General features: G+C 44.4%; 2 protein-coding genes across 2 annotated transcripts; both read left to right on the top strand.

The window, feature by feature from the left end:
- The first annotated feature begins 853 nt into the window (after positions 1-853).
- Positions 854-3,073, top strand: LOC131428794 (uncharacterized). Its single transcript, XM_058592837.1, has one exon. The coding sequence runs from the start codon at positions 854-856 to the stop codon at positions 3,071-3,073; it is 2,220 nt and encodes a 739-aa protein (XP_058448820.1).
- Positions 3,074-5,878: 2,805 nt separating this feature from the next.
- On the top strand, positions 5,879-11,145 carry LOC131428793 (uncharacterized). The gene is made up of 3 exons (XM_058592836.1): positions 5,879-10,008; positions 10,168-10,993; positions 11,041-11,145. Exons 1-3 carry the CDS (start codon positions 5,879-5,881, stop codon positions 11,143-11,145), a joined length of 5,061 nt encoding a protein of 1,686 aa, XP_058448819.1.
- Positions 11,146-13,638: the final 2,493 nt, after the last annotated feature.

Below are 13,638 nucleotides of genomic sequence, written 5' to 3'. Positions count from 1 at the left end.
AGTTACCGTTCCAACTTTTTTTGAGGCTTGGTATTTGGAGTGTTAAATTGTAAAACTTATATCAGTTGTGCGATGCTGTGCTGATAAAAATTTAGTTTTCTTCCTACACTACAATATAAATACTTAAAGCTAAGTGATTATAACTTTGCGAGAGGTAAAAATAGAACAATTTGAATGCTATTGAAATATTGTATACTAAAAACTAAAATTACAGTTGAAGCGCTCCACGCGAGTCACATTGAGATCGAATTACATTAAACGAAAAACAGACACTAAACGTAAGTAACTTACATGCTATCTTAAACTAACTATTAAATAGAACCTAATACTGAAGAATTACTAATGAATTATTGTATAATTATATGTACACGCTAATGCAGGAAATTTTTAACCTCCTCCACTATACTGCTGAATAAATCATTGAGGTTAGAAGTTCGGAAAACCGTTTGTTCTGTTGTATTTTCAACAAATTAAAAATTTCGTTTATACGCGATCGGGTGTGCAATAAACCGCGAGTATGTCAAAGGGCGCTAGTTCGAAAAAAGTTCTCTTCCAGCCGGAAAATTCCCCCTCCGGTGTTAGTTGTATAATATGTCAATCTCCGGACAATAGCCGAATGGTGTGTTGCGATGAGTGCAGTCAGTGGTACCATTTTGAGTGCGTAGGCGTTGATGAGAAAATTGCATATGTTGACTGGAGTTGTGCGAAGTGCATTGAAGCAAGGGCAGCTCAGGGCGCATTTGGAATTTCTACACCGCTAGCACCTGTAACTACGAATCAGCAACAGTCAGTAACAAACCAGGCTTGTCAAATAGACTTCAAGTAGTTCCAGGAGCAGATAAATCAGCTACAGATGAGACTTGACGAACAGCAAAATTCCTATGAGAAACGTATTCGGGAAAAGGATTTGGAGCTAGAACGGGCATTGAATAAACAGCAGCAGGTGTTCAATCATCGGATGCAGGCCTTTCGAGCGGATCGACTTCGACCGAACGCGAACTCGACGGTGATACCAAACGTGAATGCGGTGGCGGAGCAAAACGCTCAGGGAATTTCTCACCAGATAGAGCAACAGTTATCGGCGATGGCGGAGAAACAAGCGCTAGAGTTGCAGCATCTCGAGAGACGTCTTCTTTCACAGTTTGGTGTGGGAAATTTTGTACCAAGTCCGGGAAATAATGCTACGCAAATAAATTCTGTTGCGCATGATTCTGTTTCTGACTCCAGTAATAGTTCTTCGTTCGATGAGCCGCAGGAGCCAAGCAGAAGTCAGCTGGCAGCCCGTTCAGCGATTTCGAAGGAGTTACCTTTATTTACGGGAGATCCGGAAGAATGGCCGCTATTTTTTGCAAGCTTTGAGAGCTCTACAAGAATATGCGGATTTACGGAGGAAGAGAATTTGCTTAGATTACAACGCAGCTTGAAAGGAAAGGCGCTAGAGGCGGTTCGTAGTCGTTTGTTGTACCCGTCTGGACTAAAAGGTGTAATGAAAACGTTGCGAACATTGTTTGGCCGTCCGGAAGTAGTAGTACACTCGTTAATTTGTCGTATCAGAGATATGCCGTCGCCAAAGGCGGAGAAACTGAGTACGCTCATTGATTTTGGTGTTGCCGTTCAGAACATGTGTGCTATGATTAAAGCATGTGGCTTGCAAGAACATTTATGCAACGTGGCTCTGCTGCAAGAATTGGTGGAAAGGTTACCTTCAAGTATAAAGTTAACGTGGGCGATGCACCGTCAGAAAATGAATACAGCTACATTATCTGATTTCAGCGACTGGCTCGAAACATTAGTCGAAGCGGCTTGTATTGTCACTATTCCTACTACTTTGTCTGCAAGCGGAACCAAAACGGATAAACGTGGTCGCAGAGAGGATATACACGTACATGCTGAAGCTAGTTGCAGTGTTCCGCTGCAGCCAAATCTGAAGTCTGCGAAGACATCCGTGAAAGAATGCATCATTTGTCGTGGAGTTTGCAGCAGTGCTGCCGGATGTAAGGCGTTTCATAATCTCTCAGTAGGCGATCGATGGATGACGTTGAGAAAACATAAGCTTTGCCGCAAATGTTTGAAAAGGCATTTCGGGGCATGCGAAGTCAAAAAATCATGCGGCCGGAATGGTTGCTTATATATGCACCACGAATTACTTCATGATGATTCCAGATATCAACAGAGATTAGCTCAACCAACAATACAGCAAACAGTAAGCCAGAATTCACACAACGATAACGTTGGAAAAGTTCTATTTCGTTATGTTCCAATTACGGTTCATGGTCGTACGAAGTCTATAAGAACATACGCCTTCCTGGATGACGGATCGTCAGCCACCTTGATGGAGCATAGTCTCTTGAAGGAGCTTCAACTGGATGGTGAACCGCAGCCGCTTTATCTGAATTGGACATCTAATCAGCATCGCGAGGAAAAGGATTCTGTCAAACTTGCACTGCAGATTTCAGGAATCCAAAGCGCGAGCAAGACACATCTGATACCAAAAGTTCACACTGTGCATCATCTAGCATTACCGCGCCAATCGTTATCGTTCGAAAACATGAAACTCCGATACGGTCACCTGAAAGGACTCTCCATCGATTCATATACAGATGTGTCTCCCAGAATCCTGATAGGAATCGATAACTGTCACTTGGGTCATGCAATCGATAGTCGAGAAGGAGATGTAGATGAACCTACAGCAGCAAGAACACGACTTGGCTGGCTTGTATACGGACCCTGTAAGGTCGGACCCCCATCAACGGATCATGCAGCGTATCACAGTTTCCACATATGTTCTTGTAGCAAAGAAGCCGATGAAAGTGTACAAAAGGCAGTTAAAGAGTATTTTTCGCTGGATAGTATTGGTGTAGCGGTTCCGTCGAAGCTGATATTATCGAAGGAAGATGAAAGAGTGGTCAAGCTGTTAACGTCGCTCACACAGTTCAAGGGTAGCAGATATGAGACGGGATTATTATGGAAGTACGATAACTTTCACTTACCGGAGAGCAGAACGATGGCAACTAAGAGACTGATATGTTTGGAGAAACGGTTACAAAACGACTCGCAGTTTTGGAAACCATGAAAAATTACTTCCGGGATTATGAGCAAAAGGGCTACATTCGGCGGCTATCTCTTGCAGAAGTAGAGGACAAGACTCAAAGATGCTGGTACTTGCCGATATTTCCGATTCAGAACCCTAATAAGCCTGATAAACTTCGGATTGTTTGGGACGCTGCTGCGTCCGTCGCTGGTATATCGTTGAATTCGCTTCTACTAAAAGGTCCAGATCAATTGACTTCTTTGCTATCGGTGCTTCATAAGTTTCGGGAATTTCGGATTGCCATAACCGGAGACATAAGAGAAATGTTCCATCAAGTTATGGTTAACGAAGCGGATCAACAGTGTCAGCGATTTCTTTGGCGCGAGGGGGATCAAAGCCGTGATCCTGTTGTCTATGTCATGCGGGTGATGACTTTCGGGAGTACTTGTTCACCAAGCTGTGCTCAGTTTGTGAAAAACCAGAACGCACAAAGGTTCCAGCACCAGTTCCCCAGAGCAGTTGAAGCCATTGTGGATGAGCACTACGTGGATGATATGTTATCCAGTGTAGAGTCAGAAGACGAAGCGATTGAACTAGCTGAAAACGTACGGTTTATACACGCTCAGGCTGGATTTGAAATTCGACATTGGCTATCGAACTCACAACACGTGCAGGCAACTCTAGATACTGGATCAAATGCACAAAAAAGCTTGAACATCGGCAACCCTTTGGCGACGGAAAAGATCCTTGGGATGTTGTGGTGCACAACTACGGACACGTTCACCTTCAAAGTATCACCGAGAATCGATAGAACACTACTATCGGATGAAACGGTTCCTACGAAAAGACAGGTCCTGCGTACACTCATGATGGTTTACGACCCGTTGGGATTGATAGGAAATTTTCTGATGTATCTAAAAACTCTACTTCAGGAAATATGGCGTACCGGTGTAGCCTGGGATAATCCGATAAGAGAAGAACAAAGCAGAAAGTGGCGCATATGGCTGGATGTGCTACCAGCAGTTTCAACTGTCAGCGTACCGAGATGCTACCGATCGATCGTACCCGTGAGTGAAAACACATTGATTCAACTCCATATGTTTGTAGACGCTTCGGAAAATGGTTTTGCGGCTGTTGCTTACCTCAGGTTCCAATACAAAAATTGTATTCAATGTGCTCTGGTCGGATCGAAAACTCGTGTCGCTCCATTACGTTTTGTGTCAATACCGAAGCTCGAACTACAAGCGGCAGTTCTCGGAGCCCGTCTAGCTAGTAGTATTGAAGAATCGCACAAGTTGAAACCGGTCCAACGTTTTTTCTGGACAGATTCGCGAGATGTAATATTCTGGATTAATTCAGATCATCGTCGATACAGTCAGTATGTAGCGTTCAGAGTTAGCGAGTTGCTAGAATCAACTGAGATTTCGGAATGGAACTGGATATCAACTAAGTTGAACGTCGCAGATGAAGCCACAAAAAAAGGGTAAAAGGTTCCTAGCCTTGAGCCGTCGAGTCGTTGGTTTCGTGGTCCGGCATTTTTGTGGAAGGCTGAAAAAGATTGGCCGATGTCAAATACAAACTTTGGTATCACTTCGGAAGAGCTTCGTGTGAGTTCACTGCATCACTTCATTCGGGAACCCGCGTTGAAGTTTGAGTATTTTTCGAGCTGGGGACAACTTGTACAGCGCATAGCATATGTGCGACGTTTTCCGCTGAATGTACGCAAACGGCTCTTGAATCAACCGAAGATGATTGGCCCACTGACCTACGAAGAACTGGTTGCTGCTGAAAAAGTGATTTATCGTCTTGTTCAGTTACAATGCTTTTCTGAGGAAATATCGATATTGAACCGAACTGAAGGGCAATCCGACAAGATCGCACGATCGATTCCCAAGAATAGTCCTCTGTACAAACTCAGTTCTATGCTCGATACTAATGGGATCCTACGAATTCACGGTCGCATAGACGAGTGCGAGTACGCCGATGAGTATACTAAACGTCCGATTCTGCTACCAAAAACCCACCACGTGACTGATTTAGTAATCGCCAATTATCACGAGCGGTATCTACACCAGAATCATCAAACCATTCTGAACGAGATTCGCCAAAAGTATTACGTTCCTGCTCTTCGATCGGCGTATCATCGCGTTCGCCGTAACTGTCAGTATTGCAAAATCAAAACCGCTCGGCCGCGTTTTCCAATGATGGGAAACCTTCCGCCAATGCGTCTGTTGTGCGCACCCCTCGTGCGACAACGCGCCGAACGAAGAGCAACCCTGATCTGACGGTGACTACTGACAAGCGAGAGAAACGTCACTAAGCGGAAACGTTAAAAAAGGAAATTAAGTGTGCTGATCCCATCTAAGATTGACGGTACCAATACCTCTAATAATATTAATTTATCTTTGGTAATTAACTCGTGCTCAAACCGCGAAGTAAGTTAGCAAGAAAAACTAAATTGGACTGACTAATTTGTTTATATTCGTTTATAACGGTAGAAAGCTGCAGTTGTAACCGGTTTAGCTACGTGCGCTACAATACAGTGCGCTACTACGTTAAGGTATATTAAATATTGAGTTGAATTATATCATTCTAAGGAATTAATTAAATGTAGGCTAACAACATTGAGGCTCTCCGATAGCCTTTCTTGTCCTGGACGACAAGATATAGAAACTTACAAAACGTGAGTCTTAAGTGTGTCATAACCTAGAATGAATTCATTATTACACTATGTTACAGGAAAATTTATTTCACCGCGAATAAAGAATTTAAATTACGGAAACAGTTTCCCTTTCTCGTTGCTGGAACAACATCTTAAATTTTCGTTTTTGGACAAGCCGTTACATGATGCCCCGACAAAACCAGCGATCAGCAGTACCGGATCATAACTGTAGTGCTTGTGATTTACCTGACGACAGTAAAATGGTGAGCTGTGACGAGTGCCATGCGTGGTTTCACTTTACCTGTGTCGGTGTTACTCAAGAAATCGAGGATCACAGTTGGAGCTGCTCGAAGTGCGCAAATGACTCCAAGAAAGATGAACACGACACAGGTGACGATTTGACGGCAAACAATAGCACTGACCCGCAACCTATGCCAAACCCATTGTTATCAGGTACATCGAAGGTACAATTAGCCGAATTACAATTACAACTGCTAGAAGAAGAGTACGCGCTTGAGCGAAAGTTCCTACAAAGGAAGTATGAACTTTTAATGACGACCAAAACAGGGAATTTAGGGACAGACAGCACCATCTTGCCACCGCGGCATCAGTCATCTACCCTACCGCCGCGGCTCACAGCGCCTTTTCTCAATCCCGTGAATCCGTTACTCGATACAGCCACAGTGAATGATACAGTATTGCTCAACCAAAGCCAAATTGCTGCACGTCACGCCGTATCAAAAGAGTTACCAGTCTATAACGGCAACCCTGAAGAATGGCCACTATTTTTCGCGACCTTCGAAAACACAACAAAGCTTTGTGGATACACTCCTGAGGAAAACATGGCGCGATTGCAACGATGCCTCAGAGGTAAAGCACTAGACGCTGTCCGCTGTCAGCTTCTGCACCCTTTAAATTTGGGGCACGTCTTGTCGACACTCAAAATGTTATTCGGACGACCAGAAATTATTGTCTATTCACTGGTTCAGAAAATCAATCATATTCCATCGCCACGAGCAGATAAGCTAAACTCGATCGTCGATTTTGCGCTAGCTGTGCGAAACATGGTAGCCACAATACAGGCATGCAATCTAGAAGAACATCTTTGCAACATTACCCTGTTGCAGAGCTTAGTAGATAGATTGCCTTCAATGATAAAGCTCAACTGGGCGACTCATCGTCAAAACATGAAACGAGTCACTCTAATCGAATTCAGCGACTGGTTATATGCGCTAGCAGAAGCAGCAAGTGCGGTGACAGTGCCTCCCTTGATTAATACTACCGAAGCTAATCATCGACGGGGAAGAAATGACGACGGATTCGTACATGCACATACGGTAACCGAGACGGGGCCGTCTTCACAAGAATTCGATGGCACAAATTGCATAATCTGTCAGGGTAGTTGCCCGACAGTAGGTCACTGTAAGCAGTTCTTAAGACAAGACCACTCTTCTCGTTGGGCTCTTCTAAGGAACCACAAATTGTGTCGTTGTTGTCTAAAGTTGCATAAAGGACTGTGCAAATTCAGTAAACAATGCGGGAAAGACGGGTGCCCATACAAGCATCACCAGCTGCTTCATAACGATGCCAAGGACAAGTCGAATCAACACAACCGCAGTGATGCCCAACCGACTGAAACACAATCGATTATGCATAGCTCAACCGAGTTAGGTTCAAACAACTTCAATTGCAATACTCATCGCACGTGCGAAAAGTCAGTGTTGTTTAAATACATTCCAGTAATACTATACAATCAAGGGCGATCCATTAATACGTACGCCTTCTTAGATAGTGGATCCTCACTTACGTTACTAGAAGAGAGTCTAGCATCCGATTTAAATCTTCAAGGAGAAAGGCACCCTCTATGCCTTCGGTGGACTGCCGATACGTGTCGCTATGAAGATTCAGCGATCAAGACCTCCGTTGATGTATCCGGAATACGAAGCGCAGATAAGAAGTATCGTCTCTCTGATGTTTATACAGTAAAGGAGTTGAAGCTGCCTCTTCAAACCTTACCAGTGGAGAGGCTTGCCAGAAGTCATGCTCACCTTAAGGGAATACCGGTCGACTCATACGTTGACATACAACCTCGAATACTAATAGGTGTAAATAACACCCATGTCGTGCATTCACTAGACAGTCGCGAAGGGAACGAGCACGAACCGATAGCGACCAAAACTCGGCTTGGATGGATTATCTACGGTACCAGTCTGACGCATACTGCCCGTAGTAGCGATCCCATAGTTAACTTTCATTTATGCTCACACTCTTACGGAGGCAATTCGTCAAATGATGACGCTCTCGACGATGCCGTAAAGAAATACTTTGCATTAGAAAGTCTGGGAATTACAAAGTCGCAAAAGGCAATGCTTTCGACCGAAGACGAAAGAGCTCTGAAAATTCTCCGTTCTACAACGAGTCTCTGCCATGGTCGTTACCAAACGGGCCTCCTGTGGAAATACGACGATGTAAGGCTACCGAATAGCAAACCACTAGCCGAGCGACGACACCGTTGCCTGATGAAAAAGCTGCAACGCGACCCCGAACTGTTGAATATACTGAAGTTGAAAATGAATGATTATCTGGAAAAGGGATATATTCGCAAGCTCTCAAGCGAAGAATCCATGATGAACAACGATCGTATATGGTACCTACCCATATTTCCCGTATTTAATCGAAATAAACCGGGCAAAGTACGCATAGTATGGGACGCTGCGGCTTCGACAGGAGGCGTCTCGTTGAACTCAGTCCTTCTAAAAGGCCCAGACCTCTTAACATCCTTACTATCAGTACTGCACAAATTTCGAGAGCGGCGAGTCGCGATATCCGGTGATATACGCGAAATGTATCACCAAGTCGTTATAAACGATGGTGATCAGCACTGTCAACGATTCATGTGGTGCGAGGATGACGAGGCAGGGGAGCCTAGCGAGTACATCATGAAAGTAATGACCTTCGGGGCTACGTGCTCGCCCAGCAGCGCTCAGTTCATCATGAACGAGAACGCGACACGATTCGAGCAACAATTTCCGTTAGCGGTTGATGCGATCAGACGTAGGCATTATGTTGACGACATGCTTACAAGCGTCGACACTGAAAATGAAGCGATTCTGCTCGCGTCAAACGTTCGCTTCATTCATCAGCAAGGAGGCTTCGAGATGCGAAACTGGATGTCAAATTCATCAACGGTTCTAAGAGCACTTGGTGCTGCACGAAGAAATGATAAGAACATGGACATGGATTCCAGCCAATGCTTTGAGAAAGTGCTAGGAATGTGGTGGAACACCGAGAATGACGTTTTTCGATATAAACTGTCAACTGATCGTAACCGTGAACTGCTCTCTGGAAAGGAAATACCGACCAAACGCGAAGTTCTCAGAACGTTAATGTGTACCTACGACCCCCTCGGTCTGATCGCAAACTACATGATGCCTTTGAAGATACTTCTCCAAGAAATTTGGAGGGCCGGCACGGGCTGGGACGAGCGAATTGGTGACAGAGAATTTGCAAAGTGGAATTCATGGTTGAACATGTTGCCGTACATTGAATCAGTGCGAATTCCTAGGTGCTACTATGCCCCTAACGCTAACAACAGCCGACAGATAATCGAGCTACATACGTTTGTAGACACCAGCGAGTCCGGAATGGCAGCAGTGTCGTACTTCCGCTTTGTAACAGAGAATCAAATATACTGCGTACTAGTTGGCTCCAAAACTCGAGTGGCACCGTTAAAATTTGTCTCAATTCCTCGTCTTGAACTTCAAGCAGCCGTCATTGGTGTGAGACTAGCTCAAAGCATCCTACAGAATCACACCTACGAAATTGCCCACGGTTATTATTGGACTGACGCACGTGACGTCATATGCTGGCTGAAGTCTGATCACCGGCGCTATTCACAATTCGTTGGTTTTCGTGTGGGAGAAATCTTAGAATCGTCAAACACGACGGAATGGAGATGGCTGCCCGGCAAACTGAACGTTGCAGACGAAGCTACGAAATGGCAGCATTTACCATCGTTCGACGACAGTAATCGCTGGTTTCGAGCACCACCGTTTCTTTGGAAGCCGCACGCCGACTGGCCCGTATCGTCGGTTAACGAGTGGACATCGACAGAGGAGATTCGAACAAACCTGTTGCATCATTATGAGAGCCCGATTAGCGATATATTGGAGCCAAAAAATTATTCCAGCTGGAAACACTTAATTCGATTAACTGCCTTTGTCCGTCGATTCCCGTTGAACGTCAGGCGGAGAAAGATAGGAAAGTATCCGGTAACAGGTCCTCTCACCAGCGATGAACTATCGGACGCTGAGAAGTTCCACTACAAGCGAATCCAATAGCAGTGTTTCAGTGCAGAAATGAAAATTTTGTCTTCGCCTAAAAAGGAAACAGGAGAAAAAAACTTATCCAAACGTAGCGTCCTTTATAAACTCTGTTCATTTGCGGATAATGACGGTATCTTACGCATTCACAGTCGTATTGATGAAAGTAATTACGCCGGAAAATATACGAAGCATCCTATTGTTCTACCGCGAGATCATCCGGCTACCAACCTAATCCTGCAAGAAATACATAATCGTTACCACCATCAATGTCACAAAACATTTATTAATGAAGTCAGCAGAAAATTCTACATCGCGCGAGTTCATGTTGCATGCTGGAGAATCCGACGCGAGTGTCAACGCTGCAAGATTCGGTCCGCGCGTCCTCAGCCACCAGCAATGGGAAATCTACCGAAAGCTCGCTTAGCAGCATACGTTCGTCCATTCTCCTACATAGGCGTAGACTACTTCGGCCCCATGACAGTGGTTATCGGTCGCCGGTCGGAAAAGCGCTGGGATGTCTTAATCACCTGCCTGACCACCCGTGCCATCCATATTGAGATAGCCCACTCGCTCTCAGCAGATTCGTGTATAATGGCGATCAGAAACTGTATATCCCGAAGAGGTACTCCAGTCCAAATAGTAAGCGATCGGGGCACAAACTTCATTAAAGCTGATAAGGAATTGAAAAAGGGACTAGCTGGCTTGGATCAAGAAAGAATGATTGCAGAGTTGACGACGCCCGAAACCTCGTGGACCTTCAACCCACCCGCGTCACCACACATGGGCGGCTGCTGGGAGCGGCTTATCCAATCGGTGAAAAGGGTGTTAGCAGAAATTAGACCAACGCGACCTCCCTCGGACGAAGTCCTGAGAAACACAATGCTGGAAATAGAAAATATCATCAATAGTAGACCATTAACACAGGTCCCGATCGATCATGAGTCATCTCCGGCTCTAACTCCCAACCATTTTCTTGTCGGCTCCTCTAGCGGATCAAAACCGCTCGTTCCATATGATGACAGTGCTTCAGCTTTACGACAGAGCTGGAAGGTGTCGCAAATATTGGCAAACGCGTTTTGGAAAAGGTGGGTAGTGGATTACCTACCAACGATCACCCGGAGAACTAAATGGTTCGATCACGTTAAACCGATCGCCGTTGGCGATATCGTCATTATCGTGGACCCAAATTCACCCAGAAACTGCTGGCCTAAAGGCAGAATTATTTCTGTGAAACCATCGAAAGATGGTCAGGTGCGATCCGCAACAGTACAAACAGCAACGGGCATATACGAAAGGCCGGCGGTGAAATTGGCGGTACTCGACGTCGGCGCAAACAGGAGTAACTTGAACCAGGGCCCAACTACTAGGGGGGACTGTTGTGCGCACCCCTCGTGCGACAACGCGCCGAACGAAGAGCAACCCTGATCTGATGGTGACTACTGACAAGCGAGAGAAACGTCACTAAGCGGAAACGTTAAAAAAGGAAATTAAGTGTGCTGATCCCATCTAAGATTGACGGTACCAATACCTCTAATAATATTAATTTATCTTTGGTAATTAACTCGTGCTCAAACCGCGAAGTAAGTTAGCAAGAAAAACTAAATTGGACTGACTAATTTGTTTATATTCGTTTATAACGGTAGAAAGCTGCAGTTGTAACCGGTTTAGCTACGTGCGCTACAATACAGTGCGCTACTACGTTAAGGTATATTAAATATTGAGTTGAATTATATCATTCTAAGGAATTAATTAAATGTAGGCTAACAACATTGAGGCTCTCCGATAGCCTTTCTTGTCCTGGACGACAAGATATAGAAACTTACAAAACGTGAGTCTTAAGTGTGTCATAACCTAGAATGAATTCATTATTACACTATGTTACAGGAAAATTTAATTCACCGCGAATAAAGAATTTAAATTACGGAAACAGTTTCCCTTTCTCGTTGCTGAAACAACAGCGTCTCAAAGCCTTTATACGTCCCTTTTCATACATCGGCATCGTCTATTTTGGCCCGATGCAGGTAGTTCTGGGGCGCAGAGTCGAGAAACGATGGGGAGTTCTGATAACCTGCATGACTACGCGAGCCATTCACCTGGAGCTGGCTCATTCGCTTACAACCGATTCTTGCATTATCGCACTGCGAAACTTCATCGCCAGAAGAGAAACGCCAGTTGAGATTATAAGTGACCGCGGAACTAACTTCGTAGGTGCTAGTCGGGTGCTGAAAGAAGCTTTATCAAACGTCGATCAAGAAAAGCTGATGAAACACTTCGTTACCGTTGATACTAAGTGGTCATTTAATCCGCCTGCTGCACCACATTTCGGGGGTTGCTGGGAGAGACTAATTCAGTCGGTCAAGAAAGCCCTGGACCAGATAAAGCCAAAACGGCTGCCCACTGACGAGATACTACGGAATATGCTCGCTGAAATCGAACTGATAGTCAACTCTAGACCGCTCACGGAGCTTCCTTTGGAAGATGACGCTTCATACGCACTTACTCCTAACCATTTACTGTTGGGGTCATCGAACGGCTCGAAGCCCCCGATCGCGTTTGACGATAGTTGTGCTGCACTAACCAGAACATGGAAGATGTCGCAAATATATGCCAATGAGTTTTGGCAACGTTGGGTAGCTGAGTACCTTCCGACGCTTACGCGTAGAGACAAATGGTTTGATTCAGTAAAACCAATCGCCATTGGGGACATAGTGGTGATCGTGGACAACGACCTGCCCAGAAACTGTTGGCCGAAAGGGCGCATCATTGATGTCACCGTATCCAAAGATGGACAAGTTCGTCGAACGACGGTGCAGACCTCGAATGGGATCCTGGAAAGACCGGCTGTCAAAATCGCTGTACTGGATGTCGGTTCAACCAGAAGTACGCCGGATTCGTAATCACAACGCACTGAGGGGGAGTGTCGCGAACTACACGCGCCGAACCTCCATATAGTCCAGGTCCAATAAACTGTCATCATTTTGGTTCAGTGTAATCATGCAAAAAATCTACTCAAAATGTACATAATCTAAAGCTACGGTGTAAATCCAATCTGTCATCATTTATGCTGATCTTAGCAGGTGAAGTTTCCAAGTTCCTAATTCTAATTAAATTGTAAAACTTATATCAGTTGTGCGATGCTGTGCTGATAAAAATTTAGTTTTCTTCCTACACTACAATATAAATACTTAAAGCTAAGTGATTATAACTTTGCGAGAGGTAAAAATAGAACAATTTGAATGCTATTGAAATATTGTATACTAAAAACTAAAATTACAGTTGAAGCGCTCCACGTGAGTCACATTGAGATCGAATTACATTAAACGAAAAACAGACACTAAACGTAAGTAACTTACATGCTATCTTAAACTAACTATTAAATAGAACCTAATACTGATGAATTACTAATGAATTATTGTATAATTATATGTACACGCAAATGCAGGAAATTTTTAACCTCCTCCACTATACTGCTGAATAAATCATTGAGGTTAGAAGTTCGGAAAACCGTTTGTTCTGTTGTATTTTCAACAGGTAATGTCAGAGACATAACTGGATATCGTGAATACGAAAACAACTGACATGTTCCTTAACACTTCCGAATATCAATTAGTTGATCAATT

This window comes from Malaya genurostris, chromosome 2, assembly GCF_030247185.1.
Source record: "Malaya genurostris strain Urasoe2022 chromosome 2, Malgen_1.1, whole genome shotgun sequence".
NCBI classification, from domain to species: Eukaryota; Metazoa; Arthropoda; class Insecta; order Diptera; family Culicidae; genus Malaya; species Malaya genurostris.
Note: the sequence above shows the minus strand (reverse complement) of the source record. Positions and strands in the feature narration are given on the sequence as shown.